The sequence below is a fragment of the Tenrec ecaudatus genome, chromosome 5 (genome assembly GCF_050624435.1).
Source record: "Tenrec ecaudatus isolate mTenEca1 chromosome 5, mTenEca1.hap1, whole genome shotgun sequence".
NCBI classification, from domain to species: domain Eukaryota; kingdom Metazoa; phylum Chordata; class Mammalia; order Afrosoricida; family Tenrecidae; genus Tenrec; species Tenrec ecaudatus.
This window is the reverse complement of record NC_134534.1, coordinates 168,694,072-168,717,705: the sequence shown is the minus strand read 5'-3', so window position 1 is coordinate 168,717,705 and position 23,634 is coordinate 168,694,072. Positions and strand designations below refer to the sequence as shown.

The window sequence follows — 23,634 nt, the reverse complement described above, 5'->3', positions numbered from 1 at the left end:
CAGCCACCACATTAAGGATGAATTAATTAAATGTTTGACCAAATACAGCAAGCTAATTTTTAAGTTGATGATTTTATATGGCCTGAGAATGATATAATAAATATCCAAATGGTCCTGGCCAGAAAAGAGGCTCCTCAGCCCTGGGCTTGAAGGTAGACAGGTGTCCATTTGGGCGGAAAGGAAGACAATATCCAACCAGGGGAAGATAAGCCAAACATGGCAGAAACGGGCAAGACGTTGGGAGGCTTGATGAGGAACTGAATCTAAAACTGATCATCTGCTCTGTAAACTGTCACCTGATCCACAATAAAGGGTAAAAGAAAACTTCAATTTTTAAATAAAAAATGGTTTAATTTTTTGCATATTATGTATCTGATCATGGACTACTATCTAGAATATATTAAGAATAATTATAATTCAATAATATAAACCCAATTAAAATGGGCAAAAGAATTGAATAGGCATTTCTTCAAAGCAGCTCTCCAAATTAGCAAATGAACAGATGTTCAACATCCTTAGTCATTAGGAAAATGCAAATCGAAACCAGAATGAGATACCCACTAGGATGGCTGTGATAAAAAATGATAGACGAACCCAAGCGCGTTGGTCACGATACGGAACCACCAAGCCTCCGTACACTGTTGCTGAGAAGGTTCTGTGGTGCGGCGGCTGTGGAAGAGCCCCACTGTTCCTCTGAAAGTAAAGCACACGGGTCCAGAAATGCTGCCCCTGGGGAGAAGTCCAGGAGAAATGAACACGTATGGCAACACAGAGGCATATGCAAATGTTCACAGCAATATTATTCCTAGCAGCCCCGAAGTGGAAACAACCCACATGTCCATAAATAACTCTGGCCTATACACACGAGATATTATTACTTAGCAATGAAAAATGAAACACTGATAGCGCCTTCAACGGGGATGAACCTCGGAAATGTGCTAAGTGAAAAGAGGACCACACATTATAAAATTCCGTTTATATAAAATGTCTGGAGTCAGGCCGTGACCCTTTCATGCAGTTCCTCATGTGGTGGTAACCCCCCCTCCAACCATAAAACTATTTCCGTTGCTATTTCATCACTGTCATTTTGCTACTGTGATGAATCAGGCGACCCCGTAAAAGGGTCATTGGACGCCCCCAAAGGGGTTGCGACCCACAGGTTGAGAACCACTGCCCTACAGGCTCAGCAGACACACCTGCAGATAGCTCACACGCCATCTCTGTGGAGACTGTCACCCTATCATCCATCGGTCCCACGAGGGGCGCTAGTGTGTCTCCTTTTTTTCTAGAAGAGCCGAGAGACCTGGGGTCCCAGCCAGGTCGGCTTGCCTCCCTCCACATTCAAAGACCGATGAAAGAGAGTTTGTGTCTTGAAAATTACTTTTTAATTCATTTGTTCCGCCGACAGTGAGATCGTCCAGGCTCTCTTAGACTATACTGCTTTTGTCCCCCGACTGCCACCGCCCCCCACCCCCCCAGGAAGGCACCAAGTTCGACGGGAGTGGCCGGCGCATGTCTGTCCGCTCAGCACTGCCCACATGCAGGCAGTCGGCCTGAAGGCGTTGGCTGGTGAGAGCCAGGGCCTTGAGGAGGCACTGCCAGGAGCCCGGGGAGTCTCCCCTGAGCCCCTCTACTGCTCCTGACCTCCCCCACCAGCCTCTGGCCTTCAGTGGCAGCAAGGAGCCTTGGGGGTGACCGGGGCCCCAGGGGTCAGCTGTGCCCCAGAGCTCAAGGGTCAGAGAGGGCCTACGAACAAACAGTAACACATGTGCCGGGACAAAACGTGGCGGCAGGAGACGTGAGCCCCGCCTAGCAGAAATCTCATCAAAGGAAACCTTGATGCGGGCCAGTTTGCTGCTAGAATCTAATCACCGTTTTCCTTTTATTTATCTGTTTATTTGTTTTGTACAGCTACCTATTCATGGCCAGCAATACTGGCCATTCATTTCTGATGAATGTAGAGAAAACTAGGCAGCAAGTGGAAGGGGCACGGGGCAGCACTGAGCATGAGAGACGGCCCCTCTCCTGGCAACCCAGGGCAGCCGGTTGAGACTCCCCGAGGGCTGTGGGACCCTTGAGGGGACTGGAGGCCCTAGGAGGCTGTGGGAATCTTAGAAAGCACTGTGTCCGGTGCAGGGTCTCCACTCAGGCCCAGGTCTGGCCCAGAGAGAGGGCTACCCACGTGTGCTGGGTCCAAGCAAGGCCCAACTGGGCCACACTGCAAAGACTGACACCCACCGGGGCCACAGAGGTCGCATGCCGCCAGCCAGCCTGGTCCACCCTGGCCCTTGCCCCTCTGCCACCGGCAAGACACCCCCAACCCACCCTACCTGGAGCAACCTGGATTCCATCGCTGACATGTCAAGTGCATTCATCAGAGCACGCTCTCCCGAGAGCGCTCACAGGCAATTACGCTCATCAACACAGGCTCCTGATTCCGCTCCCAGACGGCCACGGTCTCCAAGCTGTCAGGCTGAGGCTGGGTTCTGGCAGGCGGGGTAATTGAGGCAGGGCTGATTGGGCCGGAAGGTGAGCAGGGCCCCAGCCCTAGAGGAGGCCCCGTCACACCACAAACGGTGCATTTTGCTAAATTTGTTTCCGATGCAATTTCGTGATTATACTGCCTTCTCTGCAGTAATTGAGCCTAGCACTTAGCCTGCGGGCCGGCTGTAAGACGCGGCCTTATTTGAAGAGCCACCCGTTTGAGGGAAAGGTGGAGAGGAACCTGTGTGCTCGGGGACCCTGGGGCCCTCTCCGAGTATCCTCTGCCTAGGGGTACCCGCAGGCCTACAGCCGCTCAGCCTTCAGCTGCGCCCCCCGAATGCTCCTGACTGAGGCTGATGGGGGTTCATGGCGCTAAGCCCTTGCTTGCTCAGTCAGACCATCAGTCAGTCTTGAGTGCCTGCCCAGGCCCACAGTGCATCCCATGCGCCTCAGGGTCTCTTCTGAGCACCAGGTCTGTCCTCCGGGAAGGGGGGAGGGGGGGTTCCTCTGTGGCTTTGGAAGCAGCAGGCCCACGGCACAGGGTCACTTGTGGCCCTTATACAAATACCCGAGACCAGGGGTCTGTGCTGGGAAGCACTCTGGGAAGAAACGGGCCAGTCTCCCTCACTAGGCTCCTGGCTGAAAGCTCCCCACCAACTCCGCCCCGTCAACCCAGTCTGGGAAAGGAAGTCACACTGCCCTGCTGTCCAGGTCCCCAGGTGCCCCAGGGCACCCCCTTGGTGGGGGGAGGTGGTCCTCTCCCAGATGGAGGTGCGTGTGCCTTCACCTCAGGGGCCAGACTTCCACCTCCAAGGATGCCATCCAGAGCTCAGGCCGGGTGGCCAAGAACCCATCTGCATCTCTGGGGAGGGACCCAACACAGGTGTTTGGTTCTTCCTCTGACACAGCCTGGGCCAAGCATGCCCCGCAGGCCCACGCCCCAGCAGGTGGCCAGTCCGCACACTGACGGAGCGCTCTCCAAGACAATGAGGCCTGGGGACCCATGGTGTTGGCTTGTCAGGGCTCTGGGGAGAGGGGGTGGCAAAGTCCGAAGCTCCACATCTCAGGAAGTGGTATCCCCGACTCCCCCACTCCCACAGCCTCAGGGCCTGCCCTCAGAGGCATGTGCCAAGTGTGCCCACACCTGCTGGCCTCAAGTCCTCATGTACCAGACTGCCTGCTCTCCAGGGCCTTCTTGCACAGGGACCTGGCTGTCACACACACACCCACCACTACCCCCCCCCCCAAGGAAAAGCCCAGAGCCAGGCACTGTAGCAAAAATGTTTAATCTCTCCGTCGTGTGTCTATTTACAAGTACTAAAGCTGAGGAACAGTAAAATAGGAAATCGCCGTGTATGTACACCCTCTGAGGCGGAGAGCCCCCACAGCCGGGGCCCCTGCTGCCACCCCCACCCCCTGGTTTGAGAGAGCAGAGGCCGGCGGGCTGCTCTGTTGGCGGGTGAGGGTCTTCGGCGTTAAAGGACAGCTAATTGTGGGCTTTGTCTTAAAAATAATCCTCTCTAAATACATCTATTCTAGCTGTGTAGCACCAACGACGTTAAGCCATCGTGCCCCAAGCCAGGAGGGCCACCAGACAGGCTCTCAGGAAGTCACGCCAGCAGGGCAGTGAGGGATGCTTTGGTTCCCTGGTGGAAACAGTTCCCTCGTCCAGCACGTCGGAGTTGGGGTGGGAAGGGGCGGCGGCGGGGGGGGCACCAGGCAGTGCCCACTGGGCACCCCAGCTTGCTCCTTGGCAGCCCTGGCCCCTGAGTCAAGGTTGGAGAATGGCAGGGGCCAGCAGCCCGGGTCAGGCTCGGGGGTGCAGGGCAAGCTCGAGGTATATCAGGGCCTCCTGAGAGGCCTTAGGTTCCCAAACCTAGGGTGTGCTATCCTCGGGGTACCCCTGAAACATGGTCCAGGAAAGCAAGGGGTCAGGCAAGACAGACACCGACACCCAGTGGGCCCTCTTGCAGGGCGGGCAGTAGCAGCAGTGTTGGGTGGGCCAGGGTGTTGCCTCAAAAGCACCTCGCTGTCACCCAGACTCCACATGCCTGGCCCAGGGAAGTGGGCCTGCAGGGTCCTCACCAACCCCCCCCCCCCCCCCCGCTGACCACTCTGCCTCAAGCCTACTCACTCCCTCGGGACCCTCTCCCAGGCCACTGGCCAGGGCTTGGGACTGAATGAAGGTCCACCCAAAAGAGACAGCAAGGCAAATGGGGGGTGGAGTGGGGGCTTTACAGCCCCGTGGGGGCTAATGAGAAGAGCTGGCCCTGGGCCTGCTGGAGAGGGACCTGGGGCCTGCTGAGCTGGGAGCCGGCCAGCCGGTTCAGAATCGGCTTGTTAAACGCATGTAAACAGATATTGCTAAAGTGCTTGCGACTTGACACAGGTGTGTGCTCCAGGGCCCCGCGGTTCCGAGGGGCAACTGCAGGGAGGCCCATGCAGACAAGGTCAGCTGGGCAGAATGCCCACCCCTCAGTGCGAAGCTTCGGCAGGGAGGGGGCTTGGGATGGGCTCTGGATAGGGTGGTCGCCGGGGAACTCCGACCTGACCGTGGTGGCACTGGAAGCACAGGCGGCTTTGTTCAAAGCCAGTGTCCAGGGAAGACCTGTAGGGGAAACTGACGCTCTGACCCAGGCCTACCTAGAGAGCATCAGAGCAGGAAAAGGAGGGGGCCCCAGCAACAGGCCGTCAGCGAAACTCAAAAGGAGCAGAAACTGAGTCCCAGGCTGTCTGGTCACCAGGAGCCTGGCTCTGCTCTGGGCCCCAGGGACAGGGAGCTACAGCCTGCAGCAGAAGTCCATGTCGCCCCAGTTCCAGGGGCTTCCTAAGACAGGTGCTGCTTTCACACGGCCTGGCCTCCATGCGGGGCAGCTCCAGTGGGCCCGAGGTCAGCGCTAGCTCCCAAGCTCAGGAGGGGCTGCGTGGGGCAGCCTGGGGGTGATCTTCCGCTGGGCTGGGCCGAGGGCAGGCTGGCCCGGCCACAGTTAGCTGTCCCTTAAAGCCGTGGGGTCTTTAGTACCATCGGAGTGAACTCAGAAGGGCGGCCGCTTGTTTGCTGTCACAAGTGACTAATTCATTAATTTAAAAAAACCAAAATCCATTAAAAAAAGGTCTAACAACCTCTAGTACCGACACTTGCAGGTTTAAAAAGATCAACTCAGACTAAACGCTAGGACAGTCATGCAGTCACCCACAGGCTCACGCCCGAGAGCCGGGCCAGCAGGCAGGACCCCCCCCACCCGCTCAGTCCAATGGGGCAGGCACACGGCCGCCCTGTGGTCCGGGCGTGGGGCAGGGGGGACCCATGGGGACAGCTCTGATTTCCCCAGACCGTTTGGTAAGTCTTCCCACTGCCTTTAAAGTTCTCGTTCTGGATGGTCTGTCACCGTTTCCTCCTCCAGAGACCGTACACACCCTCCGCTGGGGCTGGAGGCAGAGGCGGGAGCCGCATGTGAATATATATATATATCTATATATTTACAGGTCTTTCTTTCATTAAAAACAGGTCCATTCTTGCTCCCTGGGAAGAGGGTGGGGAGAAGCTGGTATGCAGTCTCTACTCACTGGCTCCTGGGCTCCAGCCCAGTGAGGCGCAGGCCAGGGCACAGCCAAGGGTCCTGGCCCTTCTCACCGGACCATGCATCCGGCAGGGTTTCTTTCTCTGTTAAAATAAAACTACTGTCCCCAGATGTCCCCCCCACCCCCACTCCACTGAGGAGATGGGCTCTGCTGACATGCCAGACTGGAAGCCACTGGAGCAGGGGAGGTTGGAAGTGAGTGACAGAGGCAACAGAGGGGGGGAAGGAGGGGGACAGCAGTGAGCAAGGGGGCCCTGCCCCGGGGAGCTCAATGGCCAAGGAGGACTCACACACCCTCCCAGGCGGCTAGGGGCTGGCTTGGGAGCAATAAATAACAAGCGTGCACACAGGGGGCCTGGATGGAGCCCGGGGCGGTGGCCTCCAGGGGCACAGCCCTGAGGACAGACAGGAGCTCGGGAACCCAGCCTGAGGTCACCAGGGCAGCAGGGCCCCTCCATAGGAGGGGAGGCTAGAGGGCACCTCTGGGAAGGGGAACAGCACTCTGGCCTGACCCGCGGGAGCACGCACGCGGTGAATCGGGGTGGTGATGGTGGGAGGGGGCCCAGCAGTGCTGTCTAATCCTGACCCAGCCCAGGGCCTTAGCCTCTCTCTCCCTCCACTAGGTGTCAATCCGGCCAGGCCCCAGGCTCCACCCATGGGGGTGCCACCGCCTCCGAAGCAATGCGGGGCCCTTGCCTTGCCGCTCACTCTCGATGTTCCTCCACTCCCCACGAAGCCCAATGGGCAGCAAGCCCACTGTCTGCGTCCCCTCCCTGGTGCACAGACAAGAAGCAGAAACACAGGCACGTCCGTCCACCCAGACGAAGCCGGCTCCACGTGGGGCGGAGGTCGGAGGACTTGGTCCATGGAGACACGGAGTCAGCTTCACGGAATACCACGGTCCTGCAGCTCTGGACACCACTGGAAACCCCCGAGACAAGGGCCAAGCGGCCGCCACGGGGCCTCCTAGCGCCGGCCTGGCCCGCCGGCTCCACGCTGCCTGTCCCTGCCTTAGGCAAAGGGGTTGGCTACTGCTTCAGCTGCTCAGGGACATGGTGTCCACCACCTGCTCCAGCTTGCTCCGGAGTCGCTGCCGCCTCGCCTGCTCGTCCTTCTCCAGGGCCACCAGGATCTGGGGGGCAGGGGGGTGGTGGGGGTCACGGGCCTGTCCAGGGCCACCCGTGGGGCGGGCAATATTCTAAAGGGCACAGTGCCTACGACCCCAAGGGTGGGGTTCTGTGGGTGGCTTGCTCTTGAGACAGTGCCTATGACCCCAAGGGCAGGGTGCTGTGGGTGGCTTGCTCTTGAGCCCACCCTTGGTGCCAAGGGCACAGTCATGGCCCCCCCAGACACACCCCATGGCTTGAATGCTTCCAGGTCTCGGGCCAAGGCTGACTTTATGGCTTTCAGGTCTTGAGCCAAGGCCTCTACCCAGGTCAGCTGTCAGTCCATGTCCCCCAAAGGTCTCTGCCCTCAGGCTCTGGGACTTCAAATGGTCACCTCCCTCTCCTCACACAAAGCTCTTGCTCTCATGCCGTGGGCTGCGGGCTTCTCCCAGATGGGCCACTGCTCCTGCTGGCTGGCGGCTCACTTAGCTTCTCCGAGGAAGGAGACCCAGTAACCATGTGTTGCTGGGCAGCCACCTGTGCTCACTTCCTCCTTAGGGCCATCTCTGTCACCACCAGGATCTCCACGGGCGCCTCCTCACCCGCATCCCGGTATATCTCCCTGCTGAGACCCCGCCTTGACTCTGCTCTTCACGCTATCTTGCCCTCCTCCCAGCCCCGGGGACACCCCTTTCCCATTGCCAGCCTCCTGCAGCATCTGGCAGTGTTGGGGCCGTGGACACCTAAGCCTGTCCCCGCCCGCCCCTGCTGTGGGCACTCGCTTCCTGTGGCTGCGCTGCCATGTCCCCCACCCCACAGCCTGGTCAACCAGTGAAGGCCTTGCCCTCGGCAGTCCCCCGCTCCCTCCTCCGCCCAAGGCAGCTCCAAGATTCCCAGATGCTTGGGCCAAAAGTAGGGCCACGGCAGTCAGCGGGTGCCGTCAGCTCCCCTTCAGGTCCACCAGAACAGCCCCTTCCCAGTCAAAGCCAGGGACCCCTGACACATAGACAGATGGGAATCGGCAGAGGGCCCGAGACCCGGTGGGGCTGAGGCCAGTGTTGCCTACTTCCTGCACAAGGCCCCACCCACCCCACCTCCCCAGCCAGGCTCACCTCATCCTTGTACTTGGTGATGTAGGAGTAGATCTCATGCAGGGCGCTCATGCTGTTGAACTGGCTCAGGTGCAGCCGTGACTGCTCGGCCAGGTACGCACTCATGTCCTGGTCGCTGATGGCCGGCATCTTGGCAATGTCGGCATAGTATCTGTGGGCAGAAGTCAGTCTGGACCCTGCCTGCTTACCGGCCCACTCCATTGCCGGCCGTCCCGCCCCAGCTCCACCCCCCCGCACCTCTCCACCCAGCTCTTGTAGTTGGGGATGTCCTTGGCGTAGAGCAGCTTGTTGGAGGGAGAGTCCTTGCCCAGCTTGTGCTCGGACGTGGAGCACGAGTCCATGAAGGTCTGCGCCACCACCGAGAGGCAGGCGTCCGTGATGCTGCTCTTGTGGATGTCGAAGACGAACTGCGGGTTCTTGATCACGTTTACCCAGAAGCGCAGGGGCAGACTGCGGGCAGGGCAGTGGGATCAGGGTCATCGGATGTCCCCTGGGCCAGCCCTCGCCAGGCAGGCCTCCTCACCAGTGTGAGCATCCACCCTTGGGCCTCAGTGTCCCACTCAAATTGTGGGGAAGGGGTCAGCTGTTATTCTAGTGGCCTTACTGACTCTACCGCCACTGCAGATGAGGAAGCTGTGGCCCAGAGTTGGGAAGGATTCTCGAAGAGTGACAGCAGAGGCTTGGGGGCTGTCTCTTGCTGGACAGGCAGAGAGAGGCTGTCCTAACCTCTCAGTTCACCAATGACCCAGAAGGCAGGACGCATGCTCAGACACACACACATGGCAGCCCAGTCACACACACACCACACGTGTGCACATATACGAGGTCACACACATTCACACACACAGCCACATGCCCCAGGCCACACGCTGCACGGCCAGGCTCACGAGACATGTGCTTACGTGCACACACCACGTATGACAAAACAGGAACACAGCCACCTACACACACAGAGAGCGTGTTACTGAACCCTGTGCTCAGGACACACTCCCCTGCAGAGAACAGGGCAGGGTCACCTGCCCCACGTCCCTCTCCCTGTGTACCAGTTGCTCTTCCAGGTGTGCCGCACGTCCGAGTCGTGGATCTGGTGCTTGTCAGCCTGCTCGTCCAGGAAGTCGAACATGTACTTGATGGCCAGCGGCAGGGCGCTGCCTCGGTGCGCCGTGCTGAAGATGGTCTCGAACAAGTCGTCCACAAACTTCTGCAGCGTGCCCTGGGGTGGCAAGCAGCACAGCTCCAGGCTCCATCACGCCATGGCCCCTTCCTGCACACCTAGGGTCCCACCTCCCTGTGCTGGGGGGCTGGGGGAGGGTGAGGACCATGGGTTTAGCTCCAGTGTATCCGTCTTGCCCCTGTGTCCCCGCTGGATCCCGGGGCCCACCTTGGTGGCCAGCAGCCGAGTCAGGTAGATCTCTGAAACCATCTTGCTGCCCCGGTCCCCCTCGCGCTGGTCCAGGTGGTCGTGGTTCTTCACCAGGTGCCAGAGCTTGGTGCCGCTCTCCAGGTCAGGCGTGATCATGGGCGTGCGGGATCGCAGGCTGTCGGGGCTGCTGGCCGTACGCAGCATGCTCTCTGCAGGCACACGTCTGTCAGCGCCTGTCAACCCCACCCTCTCGGGAACCCGCCGGCCATGCCAGGGGCGCCACCTCCCAAGGCCCAGTGTCTAAGTGACAGGCCTTGATGAGCACTCACCGTATCTGCTGAGGGACTTGGTGAAGGTGGACGAATTGGAGATGTTGTAGGCAGATGTCTGCTTGGGCACCAACGCCACCGAGGACCCATCTGTCACCTGGGAGCAGAGGGCCGGGAGATGCCACCACGCTTCCCGCTGACTGGGACTGGTGACAGAGCCGCCCCACGTCTCCCTGGGTTCCTATCCCACACCGGCAGGGCGTGCACTACTCTGAGCCTCAGCTTCCCCTCCGGGGTGTGGACAGGACGCCAGGACACCTGACTTCTGGCCCTGCCCCCACTCCGGGCCAGCTGAAAGCCAGCTGTAAACCTGGGGAGGGTGCTCATACGGGCCTTGGCCTTACTACGGAGTCCCCGGGGGAGGAGAGGCCCTGGGGAGAGTGCTGGGCGGCCCGCAGGGCAGTCACCTGGTAGTGAGCCAGCGTGTTCAGCCTCTTCCAGTCGTTGTCGATCTTGGTGGTGACGTCCTCATCCTGCAGGATGATCCTCGCCATCCGGCCCTGGCGCCACTCTGCGGGGAGAGGGGACAATGGGACGGAGAGCCCTCTGGCACCAGAGCAAGGAGGAGGCAGGAGTCCCACCTCTGAAAAGCCCCACACCCTGCAGCACACACACTGTGATGCCGCGGCCTCTCCCCCCTTCCCAGCCAGCTCCTCTGAGGGTCCCTCTCCAGGGTCATGTCTCCCTGGCTTCCCAGGCGTCAGTCCTGTTTACCCTGGGCTCCAGGTCCCTCCCCCTCCAGCGCCCTGGAGGGGAGAATGGCCCCTCCACAGTGCCCCTCACTCGCCTGGGAGCACCCATCGGCTGCCTCAGCCCCCCTCTAGCTAGCTGCAGACGGCCCTGTCCTCCCAGTCCTCGCTCCGCTGCCTCCACTGGCTCAGCATGCGGTGTCCGCTCACAGCCCCCCCCCTCCCCGCAGGCGCGCCTGGCCTGGCTCACCCAGGTCCATGTCCCCGGCCTTGGGTCGCTGGGAGTAGGGCACGCCCTTGTACACAGCATCCAGCAGCTTCTCCTTCACCTGCGTCACCGTGTCACAGTTCAGCCCCTTCACGGGGACCTCGGGCGCGTTCTCGTTCTCGGGGTTCACGCAGTTGAGAGTCTGCGGGCAGGGTAAGGCAGCACCATCAGGCCCCACAGAGGAGAGGGTGGGGGGGGCGCGGCTGCAGGGCAGGAGGGAGGGGCTGGCGTGGCGGTGGCGGCGCTCGCTCACCAGTGTCTTGTAGTCGATCTGCTGGCGGATGAGCTTGTCCTCGCTCAGCGAGTAGCGGGCCTCGCCGGTGATGGCGTCGATGGGGCCCTTCTCCATCTGCTGCTTGATGGCGCAGTACAGCATGAAGAGCGGCTCCCCGGCGCACTCCTGAGGGCAGGGTGCGCGTCAGGCTGGGCCTCACGGCAGCCCCCTAGGTCTCCCCTCCACAGTCCTGGGTGCCAACACTCGCTCAGACGTGAGGAGCAAGGCAAAGGCCCACGCTGCTTCCAGAACACACTGGAGACAGGCGAACAGAACAAACGCCATCCCAGGCCAGCCGCTCTGCTGCACTGCCCAGCCCTGGCCACAGCCCGAAATGATCGCGTTCACCGGGAGGCTTGGGCTGCTGCCCCACACTCACTCCAGAGCAGAAGCTGCCTGTGGGTGAAGGCCCACCTGTCCCGCCCAAAGGATTCCCCAGGCCCTATCAGAGTCCACACGCTCCGGAGCTGCCCACTCGGAGCTCCCCTGGACTGGACCTGGCGTCACCCGTGTCCCTGGTTCCTGCCCGCACGAGACCCCAGGGCCCAGGCACAGGAGAGCCTCGGCAGGCCACCTGGCAGGTTGAGAGGCATACCCAGCCAAGCTGGGCAGCAGACCCTGGCAAACAACCCTGCGGGGGAGCCACACATTTGACTACCTTCTGGAAAGCTCTGTAACACCTTGTCCAAGCAGAATGAGCAGCAAAGTCCCCCAAATGCAAGTTCTAACCCTCACCCAGAGAACAGAAACCCATACTACTTCCAACCCCCCCAACTCGCTGCTATGAGGTCCATGCCGACGCCTGGTGACCCTCGAGGGCAGGGCAGGGTAGAGCGAGTCCTGCAGCTTCTGAGACGGCAGCTCCGTACACAGGAGATAGCTGCCGTCTTCCCCCTTGGAGTGGCTGCTGGTTGGAACTGGTGATCCTGCAGTTCGCAGCCCAACACAGGACCCACTCCTCCACTGGGGCTCCTCTGTACAGAAGCAGTCTGGTCATTCAGACGATGGAAGCCAGTTTAAGAAACAAACAAAAATATAAACCCAAAACACCTGGGATTCTTGGCTGCCAGAAGAGGCCGCCCACAGAGCTGCCTCTGTCCACAGTGATCCAGGACTCCATGGGGAGAGAGAGGGAAAGGTGAGCTGATTCATGGTTCTTCACCCAGTCCTCAGCACCAGCCCTGGGACTAACAACATAGAGAATTTGGGGTATTTCTTCCCCAACACACTTGGGGTGGGGGGTGGGAGACTGGAGGAGGGGCATGAGCTGCCCGAGCTGGACAGGGGCAACTGTGATTGAATTTGGCCAGAAAATCCACCAGCTCCCAGCAGCCCTGAGGCTGAGAAAGGCAGCCCACACAGTGTGTCCCGTGAGACTGGACCGATGTAAGCCGGCTGGGGGCTCACCCCCAAACCCACCTAGATCTCGGGAGTGGGCGTGGTCACACGGAGGGCAGTAGCACCCAGTCCTCGGCACACTGGGGATGACTCCACCCTCGGGGGCAGGGGGGGAGGAGAAAGACTAGGTATACCTACTTAAGGAAAAATGGTGTGAAAGAATTTGAACCTCAGTTTCCCATGGTCCAAGGGTATAAAGAGACATAACCCACTTGTCAACTCACAGGGGGAATGAATTTAAAGAATTAATTAACTAAGGAATTAAAGAGACCATGGGTCCTGCTCTATTCTTTAGAGTTAGCAAAGACAGCTTGGTGGGCTGGATATTTGTCTTCTTCGCACCCTGCGTGACAGTCATTGGTCTACACTTCCCCAAACATGCAGAAACGGCCCCAAAGCCGGGACCTGGGATAAGGGCAGTGTTTAGCTGTTCCTGACATCAGCCCCTGCTCAGAATAGGCTGTTGGCACGGGACCCAGCCAGCCGGACTATTCCAGAGTGCGAGGAGAGTGCTGGCCTTCGCGGAAAAACATCTTGTGTCAGAAACAACTGCCAATCTCTGTGCACGTGAGAAAACAAGCAAAGATGTCCCAGCAGTGGGGAGCACATGCAGAGAGAGATCCTGAGGCTGTCTTGGATGAGGGTAAAGCTTTAGAACTTCCTGGGAGGGCGATTGGAGAAATGATCCTCAGTTGCTTTAAATGAACGAATAGAACACTTGAAGCAGATAGAACTCAGGAGAGGATTACAAGAGGAATTTGACAAATAAAAATCTAGGCATAACCCAACATCCCAAAATAGGAGTTCAGAAGGCAAACATTAAAATCTTGTAACTGGTAAAGCTTCAAAAACACTAGACGAAAGACTCAAAACAATGGAGACATGAATCAGTCATCCCAAAAAGAAATCTCTCAAGGCCCCAATACAAAAAGATCTATTAAAAAAAAAGACCAAAAACAAAAAAGGAAAATTTGGGGGCCCCTGCTCGTACCCTCCCTCAACACAAGAACACGCTGTTCTAACAAATTGGCAGTCTGAGATGCTCACCCTCCCAACACAAGAAGACAAAATGGGTACATAAGCAAATGTGGTGAAGAAGGCAGATGGTGCCCGGCTATTGAGAGATACAATGTCTGGGATCTTAAAGGCTTGAAGTTAAACAAGCGGCCATCCAGCCAAGAAACAGCAAGCCCACATGGAAGCACACCAGCCTGTGCGACCATGAGGTGCCATCGGGACCAGGTAACAGGCATCAGAAGACCCTTAACAATCAAGGAAACAAAATCATATGGTTAGGAACAAGAGAGATCAGAGCAGAGACCCAAAGCCCATCTGTAGACAATGGAACATCCCCCACAGAGGGGTCCCAGGGAAGGGATGAGTCAATGAGGGTGCAGTAAAGCTGATGAAACACACAATATTCCTCTGGGTCCTTGAGGCTTCCTCACCCCCACCACCATGACCCCAGTGATGCCTCTCACTTCGGCCTAGATCGAAACATGTACACAGCCGTAGATAAGAGATAAGAGCTCAGGACATGTGCAACCCAGGAGCAGGAATGGAAAGAGAGATACCAGATGGGACAGTGACGGGGGGTAGGAGGGGAAGGAGGGGAAACTGGTCAGCACACAACCACACACACCCCTCCAGGAGAAAGAATGGAAACCACGGGGGAAGGGAGACAGTGGTCGGTGTGAGACATGGAAATAATAATTTATAATCTATCAAGGGGTCATGAGGGTGGGGGCAGGGAGAGACTGATAATAAGGGCTCAATAGAAAGCAACTGTCCAGAAAAGAATGATAGCAACGTATGGACAAATACGCCCGATACAACTGATGCATGGATTGTAATGAGCACTGTAAGAGCTCTCAATAAAATGATTTTTTTTTTTTAAAGAAAACTTAAGAATTCTCTGGGGCACTAACAGAAGGAAAAATTTGCTTGATAAACATTCCAGAATGGAAAAAGAATAAGTAACACAGAGGAAATAGTCCAAAAACTGTATTAAAAGAGAACTTCCCCAACTTTATGACAGAAAGTAAAATAAACACCCAAGAAGCCCACAGACCCAAACATAATTGACCCAGTAGAAAATCATCTCTGGGAGGAGACAAGCCAGTTAGGGTGCAGGGTAGCAACTATGAATCATACAACTTTCCTCTAGTTCCTAAATGCTTCCACCTCCCCACTATCATGATCCCAATTCTAACCTGCAAGTCTGGCTAGACCAGAGGATGTACACTGGTACAGATGGGAACTGGAAACACAGGGAATCCAGGACAGATGACCCCTTCAGGACCAGTGATGAGAGTGGTGATACTGGAAGGGTAGAGGGAGGGTGGGTTGGAAAGGGGGAACCGATTACAAGGTTCTACATATAACCTCCTCCCTGGGGGATAGACAACAGAAAAGTGGGTGAAGGGAGATGTCGGGCAGGGCAAGATATGACAAAATAATAATTTATAAATTATCAAGGGTTCATGAGGGAGGTGGGAGTGGGGGGGGGAATGAGGAGTTGATGCCAGGGGCTTACGTGGAGAGCAAATGTTTTAAGAATGGTGAGCGTAATGAATGTGCAAATGTGCTTTATAAAATTGATGTATGGATGGATTATGATAAGAGTTGTATGAGCCCCCAATAAAATGAGTTAATAAAAAGAAAATCATCTTTGATACATGGCAGTCAAACTTTCTAATACATCAAAGGAAGAGGAGCCCCAAGCAACATGGAGAAAAGGGATCATGACCCATCAAAGCAGCAAACTATGAATGAGCCCAGATTTTTCCATGGAAATCATGTGGGCAAAGGGCAATGAATAAATATATACAAACACCTTCAAAGGTAAAAACCGCCAACCAAGATTCCTATATTCAGCAAAATTACCCCTTAAACACAAGGGAGAAATTAAGACATTTTCAGACAAAGGGAAACTTACAGAATTTATAAAAACCAAGACCAGTCTTACAAAAAAACAATAAAGGGAGTGCTTTGGATATGCAGAATCCACAACAGACCACGAGCCAAAGTCATTCTACTTCAGTGACACGTAACATGAAGCAAACCCACGGTTCAAATAGGGAACGACAGGTAACATTCTGCAATGAAGACACCAAAAGTAATGGAATGGAGTTGACAGTAAACAGTCAAATGGAAGAAGAAACTGAGTAGTGTGCAAATGACAACCCACTGTCTTAACTGGGAAACAATAAAAAATACGAACCTTAATAAAATGCTAGAATCTCAAAAAAAAGAAAAAGACCATAAAATTTTATTAAACAGTAAGACAAGAAAAAACTGACATGAACCATCCACAAATAAAATGAAATCATCACAGTTAATGCCATAAAAACACATATAATAAAATCATACCTATAAATCACAACCTTAAAACACTACACTAAAACTCACTAGTTAAGAGACAGAGGCCAGTATTATAAGAAACCATGAGTCATAAATATGCTGCTTACAAAAAACATCTCAGATGTATAGACAAAAACATACAAAATCAAAGTGTGGGTAAAAAATATATATCAAGCTAATGGTAGTCCAGAAGAAGTCAAGAGTAGCAATATTAATTTCTGACTTAATAGTGAAAAAACCAGAAGCCATTATGAAAACCATAATCAAAGAAGACACAGCCATGACGGACATCTCTGCACCCAATGGGAGACCCCCAGAGCACACTGAACTGGTATAGAGCTGAAGAGAAACATGGGCAATCACATCGTACAGTGAGAGGTTTTATACATCCATTTCAAGTAAAGATCAACTGGAAAGAAAATCTCAAAGATACAGAAGAACTAAATAACACAATTAATCAACTCCATTTTTTCTAAGACACAGAGAACACTTCAAACAACGAGAGGATGATACTCATTTTTGCCAGAACGCATGAAGCACATTCCAGTTTAGACCATGCATTCGGCCACGAAGCAAGATCAATAAACGAAAACATATCAAAATACTACAAACTCTCTTCAAATCACAATGCGATAAAATTACAAATCAACAACATGAAGATCGCACCAAGAAAAAAATCAATCACATGGAAAGTGAACATCATCTTATTTTTAATTGAAGAAACACAACATGAAATTAAAAATTTCTTTGAAACAAATAAGAACAAAAGCAGTTGTCAGAGGCAATTTATAGCAACAAGCACACACATAAGAAAGTTAGAAAGCTAAAATTAAAATCATTGATACACACCTACAACAATTAGAATAAGACTAGCAACAAAAGAAAAAAAAACCTCAGCCACCAGAAGAAAAGAAGCAATAAATATTAGAGCAGGGGAAAAAAAAGAATTGGAAAATAAAAGAAAAAAATTAAATAATTAACAAAAGCGATGCTCCACTGGCAAAGCTAACGAGGAGAAAAAGCACGTATGAACAAGAAATGAAATGTGTGACATCACAGCAGAACCAGCCTAACCCGACAAGGCACATTGTGTGATAGTATGAAAAATCTGTATTCCCACAAATCGGAAAACCTCGATGAGATGGGAAAATTTCTAGAAACACAGTACCTACCTAAATTAACACAGATTGATGTAGAAAACTTTAACAGGCCTATAACACAAGAAAAGAAATAGATGTGGTCATTAAAGATCTCCCAATATCAGAAAGTCTAGGACCAGAGGGTTTTACTGAGAAATTCTACCAAACCTTTAGAGAGGAATTCACACTTGTTCCACACAAATGATTCTAGAATACAGAACAAGCTACTATACTGCATTCAATGCAATTCAACATACATTCTTGAGACAAACACCCAACAAAATTGAACCAGAAAAGAAATCCTTCAACATAATAAAGACAATGTATGTAAGATCAACAATGTATGTGAGATCAACAATGTAACATCAACAATGTATGTGAGATCAAGAATGTATGTGAGATCAACAATGTATGTGAGATCAACAATGTATGTGAGATCAAGAATGTATGTGAGATCAACAATGTATGTGAGATCAACAATGTATGTGACATCAACAATGTATGTAAGATTAACAATGTATGTAAGATCAACAATGTATGTGAGCTCAACCATGGGGAAAACCGAGTGAGAGCACCCCCTCTCTGAGCCGGAACCACGCAGGGCCCCAGTGAGAGCCACTCAGATTCACTAGTCCTGGAAATCTCAGTCAGAGCTGTACGGCATTAAAAGGACTTTAAATAATCCAAACTGGCAAAGAAGATGCAAAACTATCCTTGTGGACACCATGAAAACCCTGAAGATTCCATTTAAAAAATTGCTGGAACTAAGCAAAATGTGTGGGAACGTAGCAGGGTATAAGATCAACATACAAAAATCAAATCGAGTCTTGTATATTAAGGGGAAAAAAATCTCAGAAAGGAAATTAAAACCGTACGATTTACAATAACTACCCAAAAGATAAAACACTTGGGAATAAATCAGAGAAACAAAAGTTTTAAAGAAAATTATACAACATCTCTACAAGAAGCCAAGAGACTTGCATAAATGGAAAAATATTTCCTAGTCATGAGTTGAAAAAGCAAATACACTGCCATCAAGTTACTGCAGACACATAGCGACCCTAAGGGACAGGGTGGATGGAACTGCCCGTGTGAGTTTCCGAGACGGTAAGTCTTTACAAGAGCAGGCAGGTCCGTCCTTCTCCCGAGGAGCACTGGTGGCTTTGAACTGCTGACCTTGTGGACTGCAGCCCAACCTCTACTCTTCCAAGAGCCCATGGATAAGAAGACAACATAGCGAAAATGTCCATATTACGGAAAGAACCCTAAAAATTCACGGCAATTCTGATCCAAACCGTAGCACAATTCTTCAAAGAAATGGAAAAACGAGTCACCAACTTCATAAGGACAGGAAAGAACTCCAAGCTATATAAACACAACTAAAGCACACAAGTAGTAAGTCTCTCACCCCATGATTTCAAAGCACAATATACAGAGAAGTTATCAAAACAGCCTAGTATTAGTACAACAATATCTATGTAGACCAATGGATCAGAACAGAAACCTAACTGAGTAGCTACCGATACCTGCTTTTTCTTTTACAAAGGACCAAAACACATTAAACAGGGAGAGTCTTTTCCACAAATATTCCTGGCAAAGCTGGACCGCCACCTACAAAAAGATGAACCACGCCTCCCAACTTGTACAAATACGAACTTCATGATGAATTAACGACATAAATATAAGAACCATAGCAATCAACACTTGTCATTAGTTGTAAGGAGGAAAAAATAGGGGCAAATTTAAAGGTCCTAATACAAGGCACAAATACACTAGGAAAGCGAACGCAAAACACTCACAGGAGACAAAATACAGCACTGGGACCTAAGAGTATGACATTTATGTGCCTCCAAGGACTTCACCGAGAGGGTACAAAAGAGCGCCCACAGAAAAGTATTCCGCAATGATCTACCAGCTAAAGGGCTCATCTCAAAATTCTACAGATAGCCGCAACACCTTAGTAAGAAAATCACCAACAGTGCCATCCGAAAGCGGGCAGAAGACATGAAGAGACAGACAATGCCCCGAGGAGGACATACAGGTGGCCACACTCCTGTGAAGAAATGCTCCTGATCATGAGCTGCGAGAGAAATGCAAATCACAGCAAGGACGAAATACCACCCCACATAGACATGTCTGAGAAGCAAACGCAAAACCTAAAAATCGCAAGTGCTGGAGAGGGTGTGGAGGGACTGGAACACTTCTCCGCTGCCGGCGGGCTTGCAGAATGGCACAGGCACTACAGAAAACAGTACAGCGCTTCCTGAAGCGAATGTGACCAGACGCATCTGAAGACTCTATCTCTCTACTCAGTATCTGCCCCCCAGGACAGAGCAAAAGCACACACACCCGCACACCCGTGTTTCCTGCAGCAAAACTGGGAACAGCCAAAAGCCCACTGTGGAGGAATGGGGCAACAAACTCAGGTGTGTACACACACTGGAACATTGTGCATCACAAGAACGAAATCGCGACCTCATGAGATGCAGGAATTTGGAAGATGAAGCCGCTCAGCTACATGAGTGAGTCAGTCTCAGGTAGGTAAGTAAACACATCAGCACACATTATAAAGCGAAAGGGGAAAAAAGCACCCACGAAAAATGGTTTTCACAACAAAAGCAGCGGACTTGAAAGGCGATGGTGGGAGGGAGGGATTGGAGAAGGTAAAAAAGAACAAGAAAAGCCATATTGGGGGGCGGGGAGGGGGTTACTGGGATGCCGTCGCTGGTCTAACAAGGCGGGCTGCGCAACTGCGCGCCCCATCTTTTTCTTGGTGAGTGTTACACTGGGCAGAGAAAACGCGGGGAAAGGACAAAAGAAGGGTCACAGGCTGGAAGCCCTTCCACTTCCTTGCCCATCCATCAGACGTAAACACTGGTCTGAGTGGTTACAGAAGGGAGAAGAGTACAACTGAAACGGACGCCAGTGCCTCTGCGGCCCATGAGCTGCAATAAGCAACGCAGCCGGCTCGGAGCAGCGGGATGCTCTGCCCTGTGACCAGATGCTGCCGGCTCCTGTCAGCATGCGCGGCAGCTAAAGTGGCAGCTGCCAAGGGGCGGCCGTACGCATAGATCATCCCCAAACCTTGAACTACAGAAGCGGCTTCGGTTTCAAACTGGGCTTCACCGACAGGGCCCAGAAAGGAAAGAGGGGGTGCAGGTGAAGGCACGGAGCCAATAAAGTGGCCTTTTCCAGAAACAGAGAGCGTGGTAGGAAGAGAACGAACAGCCTTCTGGGATTTCACAAGACCAAGCACCTGCTTGAAGGCACCCTGTCCAAACGCGGCGGGAGATACAAAGGCAGGTAGCTACATTTCCCTAACTCAGGGAGGTGGATTCACTGGCCCAAAGCCGCGCAGTAAAAGAATCCAACCCAGATCTGTTTGACTCAAAAGCCTCGTTGGAGAGGCTCCAGGCTGGCCGGGTGGTTCACTCCTGTCCCGTAGCCTTCATCTCTGGGGTAGCCTAACCCTAACCCCTGTGTTCTATCAGGCATCACCAGATGCTGGAGCCTGGAGCCCAGAGGCCCAGAATCTAAGGGCCCAATCCAGGCAATGCACTGGGCCCAGTGATGAGGGAGGCTAGGCAGCCTCATGCCCACTGGCTCCCTGCAGCCAGGCTCTGCTGGGATTGCCTGAGGAAAGTGCTGCTTCTCCAGGCAGAAGAACAGCATGATGTCATGACACCACGAGGAACATTGAGTCAGATCCCTGCCTCACACTACACACCAACAAAACTTTTTTCTCAGCCAACCCAGGAGCTCAAGAAGATTGAAGATTCATATTAAAACAAACAAAAAAACAAAAACAGAAAACTCCCACCGTTGCTGGGACCAACTCACAGCAGTCCCACGTGCGACAGAACAAAACCCTCTGCGGCTGCACCATCCTGAAAGAACAACGTTAAAAACAAAACAACGTCCATGCCACCAAGCTGATCCTGGCTCACAGCACCGCTTACAGGGCAGGGTTGAACTGCCCATGTTACTTTCTGAGACGTGTAACTCTTTCCTGGAGGAAAAAGCCTCATCTTTCCCCCATGGAGCAGCGGGTCGTTTTGAACTGCTAACCTTGCAGTGAGCAGCCCCTGGACAAAGGGCCCACCAAGCATCCTTCAGGGAGCTCGTGGTTCACAGGCCTGCCACAGGTTCAGGTCAACCTCGTAATCCAGGCAGCTGGACCTGTCGGCACTCCTGCTATGCCACTAGGAAAATGAGCAAAGAAATATAGCTGTCCAATCAAACGGATGAAAGGTGCCCAACTGGTTATCAAAGAAATGCAAATTAAAGCAACAAGCTATCCAGTCCCACTTATCAAATTGGCCAAGATGAAAAAGATTGATTAGCAATTGTTACCAAAGGCGTGGGTAAATGACATACACCGCTGGCAGGAAGACAAACACGAACAACCTTTTTAGGAGAACCGTTTGGCAGCCAGACATCATGGCAGTAGGTGCCCAGTCATCTGCAATCCCCCTTTGGAACTCTACCTAGCTAAGCGCAGCAGACAAAGCCCACTGCACCAGAGGGTGCTGAGAGCAGCTCCTGGTAGGGGCGGCACCCTCCTGACAGCCGCCTGCAGGGCAGCAGTTCCCCCACCCCACGACAGAGCATCAGCAAGTCAGAAGATGGGGGCAAGCGTTGCCCTGAGAAAGCAAAGCTCAGTGATTTCTTCTTAATGTTCAATCAGACGCTGCCGGCAGCTACTTGCTTCCGTTTCAAAGGCAATCCGAAAAGACAAACCCCAATCCACCGACGGTAATTGACCTCCAGACCAAGGGAGGGGAGGGGGTTCTCCCCCTCACCCCACGGCGCTGTGCTGCAACGAGCATAGGCTACTTTTCTAGCTATGCTGTTTGGAAGGAAGAGAATGAGAAACAATTGGATTGTTTAAAAACGGCATCTAGAAAGAAAATCAAAAGGCCAGTGGTCAACTCTGAGAGCGGTATCGCTCCCCTCAGAGGGTGGCACCTGTGTTTCTCCCTGCCCACTCCCATGCCAGACCTGGGCAGAGTCCCCACTCCAGCAGCTGGGTCAGCCCTCCTCTGTGGCACGAGAGAGACCAGACTCCCCGGCTGAGATGGCCTGAGAGTGCACCTGCTTGAAGCCTCCAGTGGGTGCGCTGAGGATGGGGCAGCAGAGCTTCAAGGCCCGAACTCTGATGCTGGCCCACTTCTTCCAATGGACACTGACTGTTCTGGCCCACTCAGGCCACCCTCGTGGCTTCCGCACTCCTCCCCATACCTGCTCCTAGGACCAGAGGACTAAATCCTCTGTTGTACAGGAGAAAAAAAAAACGAGAAGCCAGCAACATATAAAAAAATATTGAGAGAGCGCACTTATAAAAATCACGTGCGGGGTTTGCAAACACTTAGAACTCGCACATGCTTTAAAAATATGGTATATGTCCCGGTAAAGAAAACTTTAAGGGTTGATCAGAAACTAAAATCTTAAAGGAAATTGTCACACACAGTGAGAGCAGTTTTAGGAAGGGGTTTTTGAATAAGATACAGACTTGAGCCATATTAACTTTGTATTTGTAAACCAAAGAGGGAGGGGCAAAGAGGTCTCATGGGCTTCTGGGTACGGGACATAATGAAACTGGTCTAAAGACATCATCGGGCGAGCTGAAGATAAACATGGGAGAGAGCCTCTGGATTCATGTCCCCTGCTACCATCAGCCTTGGAATACCTCTGACACACACCCTCCCCTGCCCGCCTGGTTGTTGGTCACGAAAAGGGAGAGGAAGACTATTGTGTCTTCTACTGAGATTCCCCACATTCTGCACTTTGACTCAATGGTACTAGGGTCTCAAACTGTGGGCTGGCCTCAGCAAGAACAGTTCTACGGGAGGGAGACTCAAAAACTCACCGGCAAAGAGTCAGCCCTTAAGAAGCTAATTTACATTTAAAAGGAAAATACATTAAAACCTATACAAATAGTCTTTGGCCCCAAACATCGCAAAACCCACTCCCTGGCCCTGTGCTGGGAGCCTCTTCCAGCCAAGCTGCAGGGTCAAGAGTGGCCTGACATCACAGAACACCAACTTGCTTAACTGCTCCCCGTCCTCCGGAGGGAGGTCCAGGGCCAGCGGGGCCCACCACACTGGGGCAGCTCAGCGCCCCCTCCAGGCATGCCCTGTGGTCGACAGACAGTTCACAAGCACGTAGTGAGCTCTGTGGGGGCTTCCAGACGTTCGTGGGGGAAATTCCATTACTTTTTCCTTCAATTGCTCCATAAACTTGTTGAAGCCCCTGGTACCTAACTTTACCTGGACTGTCACGTATTGGGGAGCTGTCACTCACACACCATCTCCGGGAGTAGCAAGATCACTTTGTGCCTCACTTCCTCCTGCCTCCGCTCACTCCCCTCGGCCACTTGCTGGTCCTCTCCAGGGCCTTTCTCCCACTGTGCGCAATGTCTGAGACACTTCCCTGGCTCCGGCCTTCCCCTCCGCAGACCTCACTCAATCCCACTCTCGGGCACCACCGCTACCCAGTGCCCCTTTGCCAAGCCACACTCTGCAGCCT

At 53.3% G+C, this 23,634-nt stretch overlaps 1 protein-coding gene across 1 annotated transcript in view; it reads right to left on the bottom strand.

The window, feature by feature from the left end:
- Positions 1-3,754: 3,754 nt before the first annotated feature.
- PLXNA1 (plexin A1) overlaps positions 3,755-23,634 on the bottom strand; it is a 55,292-nt gene continuing 35,412 nt past the window's right edge. The window contains exons 24-32 of the mRNA XM_075550255.1: positions 11,186-11,332; positions 10,915-11,074; positions 10,383-10,486; positions 9,976-10,072; positions 9,665-9,855; positions 9,327-9,496; positions 8,521-8,733; positions 8,284-8,434; positions 3,755-7,197 (exon numbers count right to left, since the gene is read on the bottom strand). Coding sequence (XP_075406370.1) covers positions 7,102-7,197; positions 8,284-8,434; positions 8,521-8,733; positions 9,327-9,496; positions 9,665-9,855; positions 9,976-10,072; positions 10,383-10,486; positions 10,915-11,074; positions 11,186-11,332 — 1,329 coding nt within the window. The 3' untranslated portion in view covers positions 3,755-7,101. The remainder of the gene's footprint in view (positions 7,198-8,283; positions 8,435-8,520; positions 8,734-9,326; positions 9,497-9,664; positions 9,856-9,975; positions 10,073-10,382; positions 10,487-10,914; positions 11,075-11,185; positions 11,333-23,634) is intronic.